Raw genomic sequence first — 22,890 nt, forward strand, 5'->3', positions numbered from 1 at the left:
GTGCTTAAACGCTGGAATAAATTGCCTAGGGAGGTTGTGGTATCTCCATCTCTGGAGATATTTAAGAGTAGATTAGATAAATGTCTATCAGGGATGGTCTAGACAGTATTTGGTCCTGCCATGAGGGCAGGGAACTGGACTCGATGACCTCTCGAGGTCCTTTCCAGTCCTAGAATCTATGAATCTATGCATCTGCTCATAGATTCTGTGGCTGCTCTGCAGCAGTGCTTGTACAGCTTCTTCTCCCCACAGGCCCAAAAGATCCAGTGTCTCTTGTCTACTCCAGGCTGGACATTTGGGCCGTGTAGCCAGCATGGTCAGCTGGGAGGTAGCACACAACAGTGGAGCACTGCTAGATGTGCTTTCCATGCTGGAGAAGCAGGAAAAGGCATTTCAAAAATTTCCAGTGCTTTACAAGGGAAGGGGGGAGACCTTCTGGTCTTTGTGACCCCGGGCATTGGAGTTCACAGTTGTGACCACAGCCATCTGTGTGGGGCATTGTGGGACAGCTGCTGGAGGACTGCTAGGGTTGATATAACAACACAGTAACTCAGGCTATATTGACTTCAGTACATCGTCCATGGCTCAACACTGCTTGGGGAGGAAGTATTACTGCTTTGCTGTATCAGGACATAACATCGGTGGGAGCCAAATTCAAACATAGACATATGCACAACGAGGTCAGTGCAAGTTGGCTTATGTTGACCTAATTTAGTAGTGTAGACCAGGCCTCAGTCAGGCAAGAAAGATTTTTTGACAAGGAGCAATGCAGTAATAACTAATGCAACTCAAACTCCACTCTCTAGCCAAGAGCTCTGAAACAGTGCTTAAATTGGGAGACGAGAGAAGATCTCTACAAATTGTTTTTAAAATTATTTTTAAATTACAAAGGGGTAGGGGAGTTGCACTCAGGGGCTTGTTGTGTGAAAGGGGTCACCAGTACAAAAGTTTGAGAACCACTGATCTAGTTATACATTTCTTATGGACTTACATACTAGGGCCCAAATTCAGAGCCCTGGGCTTATGTGCAAGTGGCCAAGGATAGGAGGAATTTACCCTTTCAAGTAATGGAATGGCTTTGCAGTCACTAGTCTATACATTACAATGGTTCTCAAAGTTTTGTACTGGTGACCCCTTTCACATAGCAAGCATCTGAGTGCAATCCCCCCACCCCCAATTAAAAACACCTTTTTATATATTTAGCACCGTTATAAATGCTGGAGGCAAAGCAGGGTTTGCAGTGGAGATTGATAGCTCACAATCCCCCCCATGTAATAACCTCGCGACCGCCCCGGACGGGTCCCGACCCCCAGTTTGAGAACCCCTGCAATACAAGATCTTGAATGAGCCCACTGTGAAGAGAGAATGGGTCAGCTCACCCTATATTTATCCCCTGCATACTGTCACTGATTAGGCTCTTATACTCTGTGCTCTGTGCCATGCAGAATGTGTGCACCTTCTGCTTCTCTCCTCCCTCCCACACCTTGCACCCACGTGTACTTTGACTCTCACATTACACAGCAGATTCACACCAATTCTTCTGGTAAAGGGCACTCTGTGGTCCTGGAAGATGGGGCAGGATATGCCCCTTTATGCATGAATAGAGTGTGACTTTCTTGTGTTAAACATTAATTTATTTGCAAATGATAGAATTTATAAAGCACATTTTCATGTCTGTACATTAACTTTGTTTTTGTTCAATTATTTTCATCCTCTGGCTACTTATTAAGTAGAAACTTAAGTCATCTGATTCCTGCACTGCTATTGCAGAGCTATATGAATCCTACAGACTCAGAAGGTAGAGCTGCCGTTATTACGTTTTTGAAACAGATTGATATAAATGATAAGATGTAAAATTAGTGAGAGTTTTGATAACTCATTTGTGGCAGGTCTCCTGGGCAAGACTTGCTGAAAAACAGAATGAAAAGGTTAGTTTATAAATTATTTTAGTCTGCAGTCTTCATTTAGTAGCTGAACAAATGTGAGTTAATCTAGTATTTAAAACCCAACAAACAGTTATCTTGGCTCTTTTTATATCATAAAAAGGCCAAAGCTATCTTAAAACTCATACATTGTTTCCTATAATACATTAGACTATTAAATATGGAGGATTTTTAAAAAATCAACATTTTAATTATTTATACTGCTTGTTTACTTAAGACCAGGTTGTGACCTTCCTTTCACATTGGTGAGCAGTTAATTACTCAGCCCTAGTCTACCTTGCAAACTTATATTGGTATAACTACATTGCTTATGGCTATGGCAGATCCACACCCCTGAGTGACATAGTTATACCAACCTGACCTCCAATACAGACAGCGCTATGTCAGTGGAAGGGCTTCTCCTGTCGACATAGCTACTGCCTCCCAGGGGAGTGGAGTACCTGTGCCGATGGGAGAAACCCTCCCATCAACGTAGATAGAGTCTTCACTAAGCGCTACAGCAGTGCAGTTGCACCAGTGTTAAGTGCAGACAAGCCTTCACACAAGTAGTTTCACTGACATCAACAAGGTTCACTTGTGCAACCTTTTAGTGAGAGCAAGGGGGAGGGAATGGGTCACAATGTGGCCCTATCTGGATATTCCTTTCAGTAAAAATCAATGGAGTCAGGTTTGCTTCATTTATGGACAGTTTCAGTATCATGTTCCCCCTACGGCTGTCGATTAATCAGTTAACTCACGCAATTAACTCAAAAAATTAATCACAGTTTTAATTGCACTGTTAAACAATAGAATACCAATTGAAATGTATTAAATACTTTGGATGTTTTTCTACATTTTCATATATATTGTATTCTGTGTTGTAACTGAAATCAAAGTGTATATTATTTTGATTACAAATATTTGCACTGTAAAAACGATAAAAAAAATTATTTTTCAATTCACCTCATACAAGTACTATAGTGCAATCTCTTTGTCGTAAAAGTGCAGCTTACAAATGTAGTTTTTTTTGTTACATAACTGCATTCAAAAATAAAACAATGTAAAACTTTAGAGCCTACAAGTCCATTCAGTCCTACTTCTTGTTCAGCCAATCACTAATACAAACAAATTTGTTTACATTTACAGGAGATAATGCTGCCCTCTTCTTATTTACAGTGTCACCACAAAGTGAGAACAGGTATTTCCATGGCACTTCGACCACCATTCCAGAGGACATCCTTCCATGCTGATGACGCTCATTAAAAAAAGAATGTGTTAATTAAATTTGCGACTGAACTCCTTGGGGGAGAATTGTATGTCCCCTGCTGTTTTACCTGCATTCTGCCAGATATTTCATGTTATAGCAGTCTTGGATGATGACCAGGCACATGTTGTTCATTTTAAGAACACTTTCACTGCAGATTTCACGAAATGCAAAGACGGTACCAATGTGAGATTTCTAAAGATAGCTACAGCACTCAACCATGGTTTAAGAATCTGAAGTGCCTTCCAAAATCTGAGAGGGATGAGGTGTTGCTCATGCTTTCAGAAATCTTAAAAGGGCAACACTCTGATGCAGAAGCTACAGAACCCCACCCAACAAAAAAGAAAATCAACCTTCTGCTGGTGGCATCTGACTCAACTAATGAAAACGAACATGCGTCTGTCCACACTGCTTTGGATTGTTATCGAGTAGAACCCATCATCAGCATGGACACATGTGCCCTGGAATGGTGGTTGAATCATGAAGGGACATATGAATCTTTAGCACATCTGGCATGTAAATACTGTGCGACACCGGCTACAACAGTGCCATGCGAACACCAGTTCTCACTTTCAGGTTGCATTGTAACAAGAAGCAGGCAGCACTATCTCCTGCAAATGTAAACAAACTTGTTTATCTGAGCGATTGGCTGAACAAGAAGCAGGACTCAGTGGACTTTCAGGCTCTAAAATTTTACATTTTTATTTTCAATGCAGTTTTTTTGCATAATAAAATAATAATTCTATATTTATAAGTTCAACTTTCATGATAAAGAGATTGTATTACAGTACTTTTATTAGATGAATTGAAAAATACTATTTCTTTTGTTTTTTTACAATGCAAATACTTGTAATCAAAAAATAAATATTAAATGAGCACTGTACAGTTTGTATTCTGTTGTAATTGAAATCAATATATTTGAAAATGTAAAAAACATGCAAAAATATTTAAATAAATGGTATTTTATTATTGTTCAACAGTGTGATTAATCTCATGATTAATTGCAATTAATTTTTTTCATCGCTTGACAGCCCTTGTTCCCACTGATGCAGTGTTTGGGTTGCTAACAGTGGAAGGGAATTTTTAATTGTTTAAAAGCAACTGTTTCCACTGTTTCATTTTTTAAATCTAGAAAACATTTTGATGGGTTTTGGCTTTATATAAGTGTGTGTTTAGGAAATACCCATGGAAAAAAACAGTTACTTATCTTCTCATAACTGTTGCTCTTTGAGATGTGTTGCTCATGTCTACTTCAATTAGGTGTGTGCGCACTGCGTTCACAATCCTTGGAAGGTTGTGATGGAGGGTTTTCCCTCCTGGTGGACGGTTTTCCCCTAATAGCACCCATCAGGTTGGCTGTGCAGGTCCCAGGAGTTGTGCCTTCATGGCAGTGGATCTAGGTCCCTGCCAACCCGCCACCTCTTCAGTTCTTTCTTGCTGGCTACTCCGACAGAGCGGAAGGCAGGTGGGTCTTGGAATAGACATAAGCAACATATCTTGAAGAACAACAGTTATGAGAAGGTGAGTTACCGTTTTTTCTTCTTCAAGGGCTTGCTTATGTCATTTCCAATTAGGTGGGTTGGAGCTTAGGAATTACATATTGGAGCACTGTTCTGCTGAAAACCATATTGTACCAGGCATGCTGGGTAATAGCACAGTAAGAGATGAAAGTGTGAACCTAGGACCACGTTGCTGCTCCGCAGATCTCCTGGATCGAGACCTTGGCCAAGAACGCTGCAGAGAAAGCCTGCACTCTTGTGGAATGTGCTGTCAGTGCAGGGGCTGGTACTTTTTCAAGATCATTGCATGCCCGGATACAGAACGTGGTCCATGACAAAGTTCTTCGTGATGACACCAGGAGGCCTTTCATTTTATCTGCAACTGCCATGAACAACTGATTCAACTTGTAGATTAGTTTTGTGCATTCAGTGTAAAAGGCCAGCACTTGTCGAACGTCCAAGGAATGTAACCTTTGCTCCTGCCTATCCGCATAAGGCTTAGGATAAAAGACTGGGAGAAAAATGTCCAGACTGGCATGGAATTGGGAGATAACCTTTGGAAGGAAGGCTGGGTGAGGTCTAAGTTGCACCTTGTCCTTATAAAAAATGGTATAAGGAGGGTTGGAGGTTAGTGACTTAAGATCAGACACTCTTCTTGCTGATGTTATGGCAACCAGGAATATCACCTTCCATGATAGGCAAAGCAATGAACAAGTTGTTAGGGGCTTAAAGGGTGGGGGCATTAGCCCAGAAAAGTCCAGACCAAGCCAGGATCGGTTGTCTAACTTGCGGGTATAATCTGTCAAGACCTTTCAGGAAACGACTAACCATCAAGTTGGCAAAGACTTAACGGCCGGCCACTCCAGGGTGGAACACCGATATGGCCACGAGGTGGACCTTGAGACATGATACGGAGAGGCTCTGCTGTTTTAAATGTAGTAGGTAGTCTAAGATGAGCAGTATAGGAGCCTGCATCGAGAGAGTGCGACCTTGAGAGCACAAGATTGCAAATTTTTTTCACTTGGCTAAGTAGATAGCCCTGGCGGAGGGTTTCCTGCTACCAAGCAGGTCCTCCCTAACATCCTCAGAGCACATTAGCTCCATCAGGTTTAACCATGAAGCTTCCAAGCAGTGAGTGAAGAGACTTGAGGTTGGGATGATGGAGACGGCTGTGGTCTTGGGTGATGAGGTCTGGAAGCAGGGGCAATGAGATTGGGGTGTCCACCGATAGCTCCAGGAGCATGGTATACCAGTGCGAGTGGGGCCAGGCTAGTGTTTTCAGAATGATTGCCACCCCTTCCCTGCTGATCTTCAGCAGAAACTTGTGGACAAGTGGAAATGGTGGGAATGCGTACAACAGGTGGTTTGTCCATGGGAGGAGGGAGCCCAGACTGTGATTCCAGAATGAACAGAAACATAGGCATTTTTTGTTGCTCTTTGTGGCGAACAGGTCAATTTAGGGAACTCCCTACATTTGGAAAATGTTGTTCACCACATCTGGGGGAATAGACCACTCATGATTGTGAAAGGATCTGCTGAGAGAGTCCACCAACTCATTCTGAGAACTTGGGAGGTAGGATGCTTCCAGGTGAATTGAGTGGGCTATGCAGAAGTCCCACAGCTGAGGGCTTCCTGACATAGGGGAGAGGAACGAGCTCCACCCTGCTTGTTTATATGAAACATCTCAGTTGTGTTGTCCATCATCACTTCTGTGCATTTCCCTTGCAAGTGAGCCTGGAAGGTCTGGCATGCTAGGCAGACCGCTCTCAGCTCCTGGACATTGATGTGAAGCGAGAGCTCATCTTGCAATCAGAGACCTTGGGTCTGAAGGTCTCCCAGGTGAGCACCCCACCCCATCAGTGACGCATCTGTAACCAGGGACAGGGATAGCTGAAGCTTGGCAAAGGGGACTCCTGTGCATACCTTCTGTGAGTTGAGCCACCAGCGGAATGACTTGAGAACTGGTGCTGGGAGGGTGACCATCTTGTCTAGACCATTGTGCCCTGGCCAATAGGCCAATGCTAGCTGGCCTGGAGAGGTCTGAGCCTCAGCCTTGCATGCTGTACCACGTATGTACATGCTGCCATGTGCCCAAGGAGCTTCAAGCAGTTCCTTGCTGTGGTGGTGGGGTACTGCTTGAGGCTTTGTATGAGTCTGTCATGGTCCAAAACTGAGACTCTGGCATGAATGGCCTGGCCTGGCCCGAGTCTAACACTGCTCTAATAAGTTCTATAATCTGTGTAAGGGATAGGGTTGATTTGCACACTTTGAGAAAGAGACCTAATCTGTTGAAGGTCGATCTTACCAAGTTGACATGGAGCTCCACTTGGTGATCGGTCCCTGAGCAGCCAGTCATCAAGGTATGGGGATACTTGCATCAGCCACCGTTGCAGGAAGGTAGCTATGACTGCCATGCATTTCATAAAGTCTCGAGGGGCTGCTGACAGACCAAAAGGGAGGACTGTAAATTGGTAATGGTTGTGGTTGACCACGAACCTGAGAAAACATTTGTGGGCTGGAATTACAGATATATGGAAGTACGCATCCCTGAGGTCAAGGACAGCATACCAGTCTCGTGGATCCAGAGATGGAATGATTGCTTTTAGAGAGAGGATATGGAACCTCAATTTTTTCATGAATTTGTTGCAGATTCAGGATGGGTCTGTGACCCCCCTTTGACTTTGGGATTAGGAAATAACGGGAATAGAATCTCTTGCCCCTTAACTCCCGAGGAACCTCCTCCACAGCTCCCATGGTGAGGAGCATTTGGACTTATGGTATTAGGGGATGCTTGTGAGAGGGATCCCTGAAGAGAGATGGGGGAGGGGTGTGGGAGGGAGAGGAGGAGCAGAATTGGAGCGAATATCCCACTTCTATGGTGTGCAGGACCCAGAGGTCTGAGGTTGTCTGAGACCAAGCATGGTAAAAGTGGGACAGATGATTCGGAAAACGGGGAAGGATCCGGTGAGTAGACTGGTGCATTGCCCACAGGGCACATCTTCAGAAGGCTTGCTTAGAGCTCGATGACTGCCTCGCTGAGCCCTGGCCTTGGTTGGATGGAGGATGGGGAGGCTTATGCCTGCCATTCCTGCCGCACTTCCTGGAGAAGTCCTGCATGGGCCGGAGAAGGTAGAAGCACTGCGGAGGCTGTGGTTCAAAATGGGTAGCAGGGGTATGCATGCCCAGTGTCTTGAATGTTGCCCACAAATATTTTAGGCTGTGAAGTTTGGAGTCTGTTTGCTCTGCGAAAAGGCCCATGCCATCAAAGGGCAAGTCCTGAATTGTCTGCTGTACTTCAGGTGGAAGGCTGGATGCCTGGAGCCATGAACTCCTCCTCCTCACCAGAGGACACGGTTTGCGTGGCCGAGTCTGCAGCATCCAGTGAGACCTGTAAAGAGGTCTGTGCCATCGCCTATCCCACCTCTACTACGGCTGCAAACTCTGCCCTGGAGTCCGTTGGAACCAACTCTTCAAATTTCATCATGGAGTCTCATGAATTTAAATTGTATCTACTCAGGATTACTTGCTGGTTAGCAATCCTAAACTGGAGCCCTCCGGTGGAGTAACCTTCCAGCCGAAGAGGTCCAGCTTTTTCGAGTCTTTGGACTTGGAGATGGGCTTTGCTGCCCTTGCCTCTCTCTTGTTCACCACAGCCACAACAAGCAAACAGGGCTGCGGGTTAGTAAATAAGTACTCAGTGGTGGGCAACTGGTGGCTCATGGTCGGCATTCAGCCCATCAGGGTAATCTGATTGCGGACCACAAGACATTTTGTTGACGCTGACCATCCTCAGGCATGACGCCCTGCAGCTCCCAGTGGCCACGGTTCGCTGTTCCCAACCAATGAGAGCTGCGGGAAGTGGCAGGAGTGGGACATATGTATCTGCATGCTTAGATATGACCCTCTGCTGGATTCAGACCTAAATTCTTAGGGTCTTGTGATCTATTTGATTTCTATTCATGTGTCTTGGATTATCCAGTGTATCTCCTTCACATCTCAGAATATGTCTGTTCTGCCTAATATAAAGCCCTAACATAAATTCACAATAGTGTGATTGAACAATTTGGTAATGATCCCAAAGTATTACAAATACTATATAAAGTTATGGGGATAGGTTTACACATCCACATAAGTCAAAGTACAAATAGTTGGTGTCATACTGTACAATATTAATTTCTGTAAACTGAAAATAAACAGTGTTTAAGAAGAGAAACATAGAGTTGAACCACAGGATAGTCATTGGAATAGCCTCTTTGGTCTATAAAAGTCTGGCTGCTATTGATGAAACTATTACTAAGAATGTATAATTATATGGTTCCCACAGTGTTCTTTTAATTGAATTATGAGGTGTCTCATGAGTGCCCTGGGCACAACTTCACAACTTTATGAACTAGGCACCCTATAATTCACTTCTAGATATTCTTAAGAAACCATAATATAATATACTCTTTTAAAAAAAATAGAGGTTTTTGTTATAAAGAAACATGGAAAATTTGATTTTAGCCCTGCATCTGTGATGTTATTACGAGTCTTTAGCTTCAACTGAATTGGAAGTATTTAGCTTTGGAGATTACATTTGCATCTGGTCTTCCACAATTGTTCCTATAGATTTACTTACGCAAAACTCCCATTTTTGTATGCAAATAGTTATCTGTATTCGGGAACAGCTTCGACATAGTGGAAAATCGAGGCTACATGTTATAATTTGGCCAGAATACAGTGATATGCAGTTCTACTCCTGCAGCAAGTGCTTTAGTTTATTTAAAATAATAATTACCACAGCATTCAGATATTACAGTTATAGATTCTTTAAAAATACAGACAGATTGATAGATTAGAGAGAACAAACTTTGAATTTACATCTACCTGCAGTAGTGTATTGCCTCACACCACTATAATGACTGATTTCTTTGAGAGCTTGTCCATATATATTCCATTCATGGAGTATAGGCATCCCATGCACTTGAGATCAGACTCTTTGGCCAGCAGTCTCTTCTGGGCACTATGAGTGTGTTCATGGTCTGTACTGAGGACATAAAGGATGGAATGAGCCCAGCCACTCCTCAGTCTCTTCTTATCACCAATAGCTGCGAAGACAGCACTCAAGCAGTGTCTGCATTTCAATCCACGATCTAAACCTTTTACTGTAGATATTTGTATGTATTAGTGGTAGGATTAATTTTAGTATTGTTTGCCCATTAGCATTTAGGTATAGTCATTATTTTAGTATTTAGTCTCATGAATTCAAAAACTTTCCTTCCTGAGAAGTGGCTATGTTGCTGAATTATGGTCACATGAGGTATCTTTTTGTCTAGGGAGACATATCCCCAGGGCCCCCCAGTGGGGGAGGGGGGAGAGTAGGGCAATTTGCCCCGGGCCCCGCAGGGGCCCCGCGATCCCTGGTGCAGTGACGGTCCTGGTCTTCGGTGACGGGGGGCCCTTCAGTGCTGCCAAAGACATGGAGCGACTGAAGGGCCCCCGCCACCAAAATGCCGCCGAAGACCCAAACTGCTGCTGGGTGAGTACAAGCGCCATAGCTCCCCCGTTTGCTCCAGATCCCCTGAATCCTCTGGGTGGCCCTGCATAACCCTGGCAAATGTTATATTTGTATGTCTTTCTCTAAGAGGAACTTTTGGAAAAACAGTCTTACCTCATACTGTTTCTCTAGGACTGATCTATATAGCCTGCATCGGACCTGGGAAAGGAAGACCTCCCCTTGAATTAGCTTGGTCTGAGTCCAGAGGTATCCTGGTAAGCTCAAGATCACCAACTGGTTCCTGAGCCCTGTCCTCTAAGATAGTCTGGTTTCGGACTGAAGCCTGGCCTCTAGGACCCTATGAGTGGGAGGGTCCCAGAGCTCAGGCTCCAGCCCTAGCCCAAATGTCTTCCTTACAGTTAAACAGCCCCTTAGCCTGAGCCCCGCAAGTCCAAGTTAATTGGCAAGGGCCAGCTGCACATGTCTAACTGCAGCGTAGACATACCCGCAGTGTACTGCACACTACTGCAGGGTAGATTTACACCCCCGCTTGCTGCCAACTAAGTATTCATGTAGACAAGCCTCTAGACTTTGCTGACAGACTTCTTCAGGAATGCAAGGAGTAGTTCAAGTCTGTAATTTTGGATAGTCAAAATCTCTCGCTAGGCTCAGATTATATGTTTTGGATACCATGGCAAGATCCATGATAACTTCCATTATCATGAGGAGAGCATCTTGACTTCAGTCTGACTCTTAGTCCCAAAGGAGGTGCAGACAACAATTAAAGACGTCCACTTTGAAGACTGAGCTCTTCAGTACAAAAACAGGTGATGCTTTACTGTGTGGCATACTGGGGATGTAAATTTCCTCTTAATGATCTGGCCCCCTGTACAGGAGACCCTGGATCTTGTCCACCCAGATAAGTGGACTGGATTTGTACCACTTTGTATAATGAACTATGTACAGTGCAAAATCCCCTCAATGATTTTCAGACAAAACGATGCTTATCACATTATAAAGGTAATTATTCACAAATATAGAGTTGAAATGAGCATAGAACAGTATTTGGATGGTTGGTTGATTAGAGATTGTATGCCATATGAGTATATTGTATAAGGCTGCACATTATTGTTCCATTAGTCAGGAAGGTTCCAGGCAAGAGAGGCCATAGACACAATACAAATAGAACAGGAGTACTTGTGGCACCTTAGAGACTAACAAATTTTTAGTCTCTAAGGTGCCACAAGTACTCCTGTTCTTTTTGCGGATACAGACTAACATGGCTGCTACTCTGAAACCTGTCATAATACAAATAGAGTATCTTTCTAAGAGCCACATACAAGGCAGATAGTTTCAGAATACTATTGGGCCACAATAACTCACCAGCAAGACAGTTTTCAGACTCCTCCACCTGTTGAAGATCTGTCCCTCCTCAAAAAGATGTCTCTGTTTCTGCTTAATCAGCTGCGGCAGGCACCTTTCTTTCCCAAACATACTCAAGAATCTGCTGTGCTATTGCATGACATCATCTCTCAGGCATCAGTAGCTGGTCAAAACAGGCTTGGGCACATTTCAGTATTAACAGTACACAGTGGATGCACTGAACAGAAATAGAGATTCCTATAAGGCAGAGAATGGCATGGTGACTAGATGTCACATATCTAACATATAAGGTAATGTATGTCTTCTGTTATAAATATATCTGTGTACAGGGCACCATAATCTATGCTTTAACATTCTTCCGCCAAGGCTAGACATATAGGTGCGTTTAATTTTTACTGAATATTTTTGGTAAAGTCAAACGATATTTAATACCGCAGGTCAGCTTCTGCTCTCAGATATACCAGTACAACCCCATTAAATCAATAGATATATACAGGTGTAGCTAAGAAATTGTCCCAGTAATTGCATTTAGAGTTCCATATTCTTTGTTTGAGGGGGAATTATGATGTATATAGTTGAGAAAGTAAAATTGATTTAGGCTGGCTTCTCTTATGCTAAGGTTACCTACTGCCTGTGTTGCAGGAATTTTATGATTTGAGGGCTAAGCTATTTCAAATCACAAAAACTTTGTGCTCCTTCTGGATACTCTAGGCAAATTATACTGCATATTGATTTTCCCAAATGCCCTTTACTTTAATTAATACTATGATTTTATGGTTATCTGGTCATAAGATCACAAAATTCCTGTTAAAATGCAAACAAAATGCAATATTTTGATAAAGTTCAATAAATGTAGGTCAGTATAAATCTGTGAAATGATGCTGTTCTATGAAGCACCATTAAAATCTGTATATTGCTGAAATCATCATTTAAAGACCTTTCCAAAAGTGCCAGGAACAATATTCTATATGTATTTTTAACCTTTATACAGACAGCAGAAGCACGGTAATCCAAATCTGCATCTCATAGCCAACACTACTGCATGTTTCATAATGAAACATCAGAATAACAGTAAGTTATGTTGGCATATGAACAGCTTTTATTTTAAAACCTAATGTGAAATAATCAATAATGTACAAGTCAACAGCTATCTCACAGATTTGCTAGGCACAATCTTATCTGAATCATGATGAAAAGTATCTCTGAGCATATCAGCTCGTAAACATGGGCACGTTTTGGATGTCATTAAACAGTCCCCACTATAGTGGTACCAAACAAACGTAGTTCTTTCCCAAACGATCATCAATGTTCCTTTGTTTATTCAGTCTTTTGCACACAGCATCACCAAAAGTGCACATATTTTTCTTGACATAAGAATTGCACAAAACAGATGACCAGCTTTTGAACAATATTCCAAAAATTAATTAATATAAAACAATTTTTGCATCTGCACAATTCCTATTTTCTGTCACCACAAAGCTTGATGAAAATGCAGACGGTTAAGCTCTAGCTTGACAGAGGTCCTTAATTACTTCTTTTTTCAGTTTTCACCAAAAATTTGGTGGCTGTTGGACATCTAACATAGTGAATGACAGTGAAAATGAGGTAGAATCAGAGCCTAAAATAGGGAAAGAACAAGTCAAAAATTACTTAGACAAGTTAGATGTCTTCAGTCACCAGGCCCTTATTAAATGCATCCTAGAATACTCAAGGAGCTGACTGAGGAGATATCTGAGCCATTAGCAATTATCTTTGAAAAGTCATGGAAGATGGGAAACACTCCAAAACACTGGAAAAGGGCAAATATAGTGCCCATCTATAAAAAGGGAAATAAAAACAACCCAGGAAATTACAGACCAGTTACTTTCATTTCTGTACGCAGAAGGATAATGGAGCAAATAATTAAGAAATCAATTTGCAAACACCTAGAAGATAATGAGATTATAAGTAACAGGCAGCATGGATTTGTCAAGAACAGATTATATCAAACCAACCTGATAGCTTTCTTTGACAGGGTAACAAACTTTGTGGATGGGGGAAGCAGTAGATGTGGTATATCTTGACTTTAGTAATACTGTCTTGCATGACCTTCTCATAAACAAACTAGGGAAATACAATCTAGATGGAGCAATTATAAAGTGGGTGCATAACTAGTTGGAAAATTGTTCCCAGAGAATAGTTATTAGTGGGTCACAGTCATCCTGGAAGGGCATAACTAGTGGGGTCCTGCAGCGATTGGTTCTGGGTCTGGTTCTGTTCAATATCTTCATCAATGATTTAGATAATGGCATAGAGCGTACCCTTATAAAGTGTGTGGATGATACCAAGCTGGGAGGAGTTGCAAGTGGTTGGGAGGATAGGATTAAAATTCAAAATGATCTGGACAAACCGGAGAAATGGTCTGAAGTAAATAGGATGAAATTCAATAAGAACAAATGCAAAGTACTCCATTTAGGAAGGAACAATCAGTTGCACACATACAAAATGGGAAATGACTGCCTACGAAGGAGTACTACAGAAAGGGATCTGGGGGTCATTGTGGATCACAAGCTAAATTGAGTCAAAAGTGTAACACTGTTGCAAAAAAAGCAGACATCATCCTGGGATATATTAACAGGAATGTTGAAAGCAAGATACAAGAAGTAATTCTTCTGCTCTACTCGCTCTGATTAGGCCTCAACTGCAGTATTGTGTCCAGTTCTGGGTGCCACATTTCAAGAAGGATGTGGACAAACTGGAGAGAATCCAGAGAAGTGCAACAAAAATGATTAAAGGTCTAGAAAACATGACCTATGAGAGAAGATTGAAAAAATTGGGTTTGTTTAGTCTGGAGAAGAGAAGACTGAGAGGAGACATGATAACAGTTTTCAAGTACATAAAAGGTTGTTACAAGGAGGAGGGAGAAAAATTGTTTTTCTTAACCTCTGAGGATAGGCTGAGAAGCAATGGGTTTAAATTGCAACAAGGGCAGTTTAGGTTGGATATTAGGAAAAACTTCCTGTCAGAGTGGTTAAGCACTGGAATAAATTGCCTCAGGAGGTTGTGGAATCTCCATTATTAGGGATTTTTAAGAGCAGGTTAGACAAACACCTGTCAGGGATGGTCTAGATAATACTTAGTCCTGCCATGAGGGCAGGGGACTGGACTAGATGACCTCTCAAGGTCCCTTCCAGTCCTATGATTCTCTGATTCTATTTGGCCATATTCAATTCCCTTTCCAAACATGGAGCACCCACAAGAGTCAATGGAAGTTTTGACCTGAAGCGGAGGTTATAATACTTCTCACTGTGAATGAAGAGGTTGGGGTTGAGGGGGTGACACAGTATATGAAGTGTTTACATCCTTGATTGCATGAGGCATTCACAGAGAAAGGATTACTTATTACTACTCGTTGAATGTACTGTTTGTAAAGAAAAATAGAGACAGTTGGGAGGAAGGGCCTGATTCAAAGTCCATCAAAGTCATTGGGAGTCTTTCCATTGACATCAGTGAGTTTTGGATTATTTTATTTTTTTGTATGCTAGCATATATGCATGTGGTTGTAGATCTCAGTGTTATGTCTGTAGTACATGCTCATCTCATCTCATCTCTTTCCAAAGTCCATCAAAGTCATTGGGAGTCTTTCCATTGACATCAGTGAGTTTTGGATTATTTTATTTTTTTGTATGCTAGCATATATGCATGTGGTTGTAGATCTCAGTGTTATGTCTGTAGTACATGCTCATCTCATCTCATCTCTTTCCATACTGGCCAGCTGTCCCATTGCACAGACCATAGACTCAGAGCCTATATATTATACTGTGAATTATATAGAGTCATATTTAATGTCTTTTTCATTTAATTCCTTGGGTCATATCTCACTACCATTGATATCAATGGGACTAAGGTCAAATCTTTAAAGTGTGGTAGAAAGGACATGTGGGGATTTCAGGGTGTAAATCATTTTAGAATAAATCTAATATAATTGTTGACATATATAAAGTAATGTAAACATTACGCACACAATATTACTGAAACAGAAAATGTTAGCAAAATATGTAGGCTGTTGAAAATATATTAAAATCTATTGAAAATTATATAGTTATTTAAAAGAACTTACATTCATGAGTGGTTTTGTGTAGAACATTAATGAAAAGATGTGTGGCTATTTGTAAGGAATTGTGATGATCTTAGGATAGTACTTTCTAATAAAATTATATATTGCCTTGAACTTCATTTCAGCAAATGATCTAAACTTTTTTTTGACTTGAACAAATTATGGTAATGAATAATTCATTCTAAATAATGTAGAATCTAACTGATGACATGAGACAAATATTTTACCCTTCGTTATTAAATCTGTAATAAAATGCATATAGATATAGATATCTCTCTTCTGGGATTTTCACCAATTTTCTCTTGAACAATATAACTTCTTATTCATTGTTGGGTAAAAGTGGATAAGAATAGGAAGACGTTATAATCATATACTTATAGGCAGTTTACCAGCTATAACAATGGTGCTCAGGTGGAATGGAAGAATCTAAGAAAAAGAATGAGATGCAGTATTAAATATGTAAAATATAGAATATGTGCACAAATATTTAAGTATAAAGTTGCCTAAAATAAAAAAGTAAACTTGATAACACACTTCTATTTGTTTTTTATTTATGGTTAATATAGAACAAAGAGTTTCCTTGTAAAAATACTTATTTACCCACATATAACTGCTCTGAAGTCTGAAGGACAAAGAAAGGTCGCCAATCTCTCCAACTCCTAGTTCTTTGTCAAAAATGGACACAGTTAATGAGGTTTGTTTGGTACAGCACAAATTCTCAGACACAGATAGAGATCCTTTCAATGGAAACAAATTTGTTTGGCTTTACCAGGTTACTTAGCGATTAATAGCCTTGAGATGCAGGTCAGAAAAGTCATTGTACCCGCTTGCCAGCACAATCTAAAATGTGCAGCTAGTCCAGGTCTGCAGGCTGCAAGGCCCCAAAATGCTATGCATAAAGTAAAAGAGGCTATTTTCCAACTTCTTTTTTCATATTAATAAGCAATTTTCAAGAGAAGGGTGACAAAATGGGGGCCATGCTACTCTAAGTAATTCATTTATTTTGCAATTTAATCTTACGTTGGAAAAAAATTACACTGCTGCAAAAGCATAGCGTGGTGATTTTTAAACGTCAGTATGCTTCATAAGTAACCTTGTATGAAATATTGTATTAGTAGCCTTTAACAATAAACTGCAACAAAAAATATTTGCAGAGATTGGAACAGACCTATACATCTTTTCCTACCTTTAATGTATTTCCTTTTCATTCTATTTTTATCTTGCACATTTGAAGAAAAAACGTGCATGATTTACTTAGCATTTTACTCATTTTACCAGGTGTTGTGGATTAATATTTTGGTAAAGAAAAGTTGAAAGACTGTAGCATGAATCAAATATAAAATGATACAATTTTAATATGTATTTTCTTTAAGAATTTATTTTAACTGAGTTCATATATTTATAAGGCATTTATTATCATTTTGCATGTTTTTGTGGATTAAATTAACATTATGATAATTATAACAGCTAGTGTTACAAAGCTGGAGCCCAATTCTGCAAACAGTGACTGAGGTAACTTGACTTGCCTGTAGGGTTACTCACATCAGTAAAATTAAGTTACATACACATGCTTAAATATTTGCCTGATTTGATCCTTGCTCTCCAGGCGCCAAATCCTGCTCTCATTGAAGTCAATGGGAGTGTTACCATTGACTTCTGTGGGAGAAGTATCAGATCCCAGATATCCTTTTGCTGTGTTATTTACTATCCAGACATATGAACTGAGCATTTGTCTTCACTTTTTATTTTATGTAACATATTCTGAAAAAAGGCCAGAATTTACTTACCTAATCACTGAACAAAGCTGGTGTCTCACACACAGGTTAATTTGAACTAGCTGTTTCTTAAGAACGATAACAACATATGTTAAAGCAGCAGAGAATCCTGTGGCACCTTATAGACTAACAGAGGTTTTGGAGCGTGAGCTTTCGTGGGTGAATACCCATTAATCAAGCTAACCTCTTTTAACTGGGTCAAAATAATTCACTACACATGCACTGTGAACTATAACACTGAATTATGCTTAGTATAGGACATTAATTTACTCTACAATTTTGCATAATTTGGGGCCAGACTGGTCCTCTTGGAGAAAATCCATGTGAAGAAGCCATTGATGAGAAAATCTCTGCAAACTTTACCTCAGGTTGTTCTACTGGAAATATGAGCTTGCCGTTCCCCTGCAAAGCAGACAGTGGGATCAGCCTCTTGCTACCCTGTGGATCTTCCAAGAACTACTGGAGGCACAGGAACATTTGCTCAGCAGGCCTTGTGTCCCTCCACACTGGCTCCGGGAATCCCTGCCCCAAAACCTGTTTTCTTGACAGTGGCTTTCCTGTGGACTCTTCATGACTGGGGCTGCTCTGTACTACCCTTGTCAGAAAGGCTCCACGCTGAGGAGGGAGATCACCAAGAAAGTTAATATTGCATGTGTCTTTCCCAAGGACTTCACATGTATTTAATGAAAGGTGTATGCCTCTGGACCCTGCTCACCTGCCTGCATGCCATGCCTCAACCCTTCTCCATGCACAGATCCTCAAACCTGCAGAGGGCTCAGTGATCCAGCAATGAGAGGGATATCAAATAGTCAAGTTTACCTTTCCTCCTTCTAACCCTTCTGCTCACACAAGGGCAGAAGGGGTAGAGGGTCTGTCACAGGGTCATGATCTGTCACTCTGTCACAAGGTACTAGCTGAAATATAAACTATCAATTTACAATGCTGATGTCCATTTGAAAGAAGTTATTGCATTAAAATAAATTACATTTATAGAAACTCAAAGTAAAATGATTTTTGATAAAACAGTGCACAGAATATCTATTACTTCTGTTTTATCAAAATATTTAAATAATACCATCAAAATCTTCCTCAAAATAAAAGCTAAAGAATATACATGAATGAATTATGAATAAATACAGTATACTGTACAATACACATAGAATGTAGATTTAATCACTTTAATGGTACCAACTGTTAGTTACATCCATATAGAATCCATCTGCTATATTGCAGAATGTACCAAATAGATTTTAATATTCCACTGATTTCCATTGATTGTTAATAGATGAGGGCAGCACGTTGAATGTTGTGGAAAACCAGCTGTGAAAGAATTAAAAAACAAAAAGTGTTAGCATCTTTTTTCACCTCTGGACCGTAAATAACAAAGAGTTGTTTTGATGCAGGAAAGAACTAGAGGAGTTTGCAGAGATGAAGGAGAAAGAAAAGGAGAAAAAAGACCTAGAAAGAGAAGAAAAGAAAAAGGATCACCAAGCCCGAAAGATGCATTACCTCCTCAGCACAGAGCAGGTTGGTATACCTGTTCCTGACAGCTCATGCAAACCACTTGGGCCCCCAGCCTGACAGAGATAAACTAGCAGGCTGAATGGGACATGACTTGTTGAAAAGATATCACAAAGACACTACTTTGAGTTCAATTTAGTGCTTTTCTATAGGTGAGAGCAGGTACCATGACTATTCTGTGACAGCAGCTTCACAGAGGCAGTAACAACATTGCTGGCAGAAAGAGTCTAAGTCAGCAGTTTGATCTGCCACTGTGATAACACAACACGAAGGCCATAACCTCGCTTTAAAAACTCATTTTGACTGGCTTATTGTTGTGTGGTTGCACTTGTCAAGAACTAACAAGTTATTAAGCTGGGGAGAGGTTTCATTTTTTCTTTTTTAATTGAGCTAATGATTGGATTGATATTGTGCTCTTCTGCTGTGTTTTAAAATACATTGTAAATATAGGATTTCAGCTAAAGCTTTTCACAGAACTGCCTGGATCAGCACATTTACCTTGATTATTTTCACATAGGTATGCATCTGGAATTTTGAATATTTGCTGATTAATTTGCTTGCACTGCTACAACTTCTAGACTTTTCAAGTCTTCCTATACAATGTGGTTGACAGGAAGTCAAATTTGTTAGTAATTAATAGAGCCGAATTTATATGGTAAAACAGGATTTAAGAACATTTGTTCAAATTTTGAAGGGCTGTTCTATTTTGACTATATTTGTGTTCCTTGCTAGTCCCTATTTGTGAACATTTGTGCAAATGTATTTTTCTTTCCATGATTGTTTGGTGAATATTTGTTCTTCATGTGAATACCTGTCTTTGCATGTGAAATTTCAGGTGTGAACAAAACATTTGTTATTCATTATTTCCTATCTGTTGTTTGCTACTCATTGTTAGCTATTTGTTACAATAAAAATTATCAGTCATCTGATCAGGGAGCAGGAACAATACCATATGACTCAGTGGCGGCAAATTTAGCCTTTTTCAGTGTTTTTGAATCATTTATGATCGACCCATAGTTTGAAACTTGTTTATATTAATTGTATGTCAGTTTTGAAAAGTGAATGCATTAGTAAAAATGAGTAAATTTAATTGCAAAATTACTAAAATTCAAGGTCTGTTCAGAAGCAATTTGCAAACAAGGAAAAGACCTAAGTTAGTAATTGAATATTATTCACCACAAATAATTTGGCCAGCTGTAGAAATAGCACATTTTCCACATAAAATATTCTTAAAGTCTTTACATTTTCTTGGACCATTATTTGGAAAAAAATAACTTTTTTTTTATAATAATTCCAATATTAAGCAGATACATCAAGCAAAACTATTAGAAATAAGGCAGCCTAACAAATCAAGTGTTAATGTGGATAAAATGTTCTAGACCTTTAGTATCTGAAAAATTAAACTACGGAATGTTCACCATTCTTTTAGATGGCTAGTGAGATGAACTGAATGACTTATGGTCTAAATATAATGAACTCATTTTGTTCCTGATAGTGCCAGGTTAGAAAACTCCATTTTCCTTTACCAGTGGGGACTTTTACACCCCACGATTCATCATTAAGGGATGGCCAGCAGCATTTGTACCTCAGTCCTCAAGTTAAGGTTTTCCTGGTGGAGGGCAGCAGTAAGCATAGGGGTCTGATGGATTTGGTTTCTGATTTAGCAAAAGCAAAGCTTGACGAACAAGGCTTTGCAGAACTAAAAACACTCCAGTTTTGCTCACTGCCAGGGTGACTCTGAGGCCACAAAATTTGCCACAGTTAGGTACTGAATTCTGATCTAGGAACTGAGCTATTATTTTTTTATTTTTTAAAAAAATCCCCTCTATTATTCCCTAATAAGAAAAAGTAAGTTAAATTCCTGTATATTACTGGCACTTATTTAAATTGCTGTATCTGCATTTTGCCTCTTCATGCAGCAAGATGGTTTGATATAAATGAACGAGTTTAGCAAAAGTATTGAAATATGATTTTGGAGTTTTTTTCTTAGCTCCTTTCTATATTGATTTGCTTCTTTGTGACAGTTAGTAAAATAATATAATCTTAATGGTTATTGATATTAAATATCAGTACTCTCTGCTGTTGCTATTTCCATCACCTATTCCATAAACATTTTACCATAGCTGAGAAATAAAATTTCAAGCAAAATACTGACAACATTATTTTAGGATATTTTATAATTCAGGAAGTCCCAAATGTTGCTAAAGATTAACATCTGTAGACTAAAAATAGGCTATCATAGATCTGAAGAAGTCAGTCTTCCACAGACTATTCAGAATTGTAGCTTTAGATGCTTGTGGGGCTAATGCTTGAGATATCATGTTGATGTCTTTTCCTTATGTTCTGCAGCACAAACATTAAAATTGACTGCCATTGTGACTGCAACAATTTGAATACTCGAGTGCCTCAGTGCTTACAAGTTCAACAGTTATATTTTTACAAAGGCTACAAATTAATGTAGTATTTAATATAGTGTAAAACTTTGTCTAACCTGTGTCATGCTTACAATAAATAAAACATGGATCAATAAACTCAGTGATAGCTTTTAACAGAGTATATATATAAAAAATAAACCATATTATAGTACATTTTAAAATGACCATTTTACTATATTTGTTGGTAAATAATGAACTCAATTTATTTATAAGAATTTACAATAATATAGCAATTTAGTGTTGATGTTTGTACATATGCACTGTATTTATACAAACATTTTAACATAGATACATGATTACTTCAGCTATACATCAGTGCTTGAATTAACAGACCTTTGTGAATTTATTAATTTAAAAATAAAGGTATCTTCTGGACAATTACATTTCAGAAGAAATCTAAACATTTGAGCATATTTGCATAATCAATATTTACTAGAAGTAATAGAGTTAATTTGTTGTCACACACTTAATCAACATTGTTCCCTGAAAATTGTTTGTTATGCATCCCACTAACTTCAAAACATAAATAAATTTTACAGCTTTAGAAAATAAACATATCTATTTTTTGTCTCTATGTAGTTGATGTTGTTCATGCACCACAAATACAGACCAAACTTTGTAGCTATAAGAGGAGGTTTGAAAATAGAGAGTGATTTTTCATTTGAATAAAACTAAATTAGTTGGAAAATAATGCCTTGAGAAATAAATTATGAACTCTAAATGCTTATGAAATACTGAGCTTTTAATCAACTCGCTTTATGTATCAATAGCTTCAATAACTAGATAAGTAACAACTAACATATATGAGCTTCCTTTGTTTGAAGAACATTTCTCCTACATGATTCCCATAATTATGAAGAAACCGCTACAGACTTCATGCCCTTGTTATCAAGTAATAAATTATGTTGTCTGCTCCACCTACTGGTTGCTTTTTGCAAGAGATTCCATTGTGGAATATAGAAAGAAATATCTGGAAAAGGTGTCAAAACTGTTATCAAACTAAATTCTATTAGAAAAACTGAACTCTCTTTTGAATTTTAAATAAACTTATATGTATTTATGCTCAACAATATTTTCCTTATCTGCTTTTAAATAAACAGTATAAGTGCTATGTTTTATGATGAACGAGATACCTTAAAAATGAATGGAGCTAAAAATTGCATGACAGGGTTAGCAAAAACTCTGCCTTTGTTCAGTTTATTTCTTTGAATACAAATGTTGGCAGCATATTATAGAGTAAAAAAAGTTCCACAGGTCTATTTTATATTTTTATTTTATTATTTCTCTTTTTACATTTATAAATCAAATCATGAACAGTTTCTTAAGCTCAGTTTGTTATCAGTCCATAATGGCAGTGTTCAAATTGGTACTATTGTGTTAACGGATCCCTTTTAAATATAATTAATATTTTAAAAATAAGATTTTTTAATTTAATGTTTCTATTATGAATATGTACAATATATCTTCTTTTCTCTCTTTGTATTAGTGAACTCAGACATAAGCGTACAGGTTTTACCTG

The 22,890-nt window shown here is 39.2% G+C and overlaps 1 protein-coding gene across 2 annotated transcripts in view; it reads left to right on the top strand.

Moving 5' to 3' along the window:
* Positions 1 to 22,890, top strand: part of SPATA17 (spermatogenesis associated 17) — a 175,159-nt gene that overhangs the window by 53,925 nt on the left and 98,344 nt on the right. For both annotated transcript variants that reach the window (XM_032786263.2, XM_032786264.1), the window contains exon 6: positions 18,819 to 18,942. In XM_032786263.2, coding sequence (XP_032642154.2) covers positions 18,819 to 18,942 — 124 coding nt within the window. The remainder of the gene's footprint in view (positions 1 to 18,818; positions 18,943 to 22,890) is intronic.

This window comes from Chelonoidis abingdonii, chromosome 3 (genome assembly GCF_003597395.2).
Source record: "Chelonoidis abingdonii isolate Lonesome George chromosome 3, CheloAbing_2.0, whole genome shotgun sequence".
Classification (NCBI taxonomy): Eukaryota; Metazoa; Chordata; order Testudines; family Testudinidae; genus Chelonoidis; species Chelonoidis abingdonii.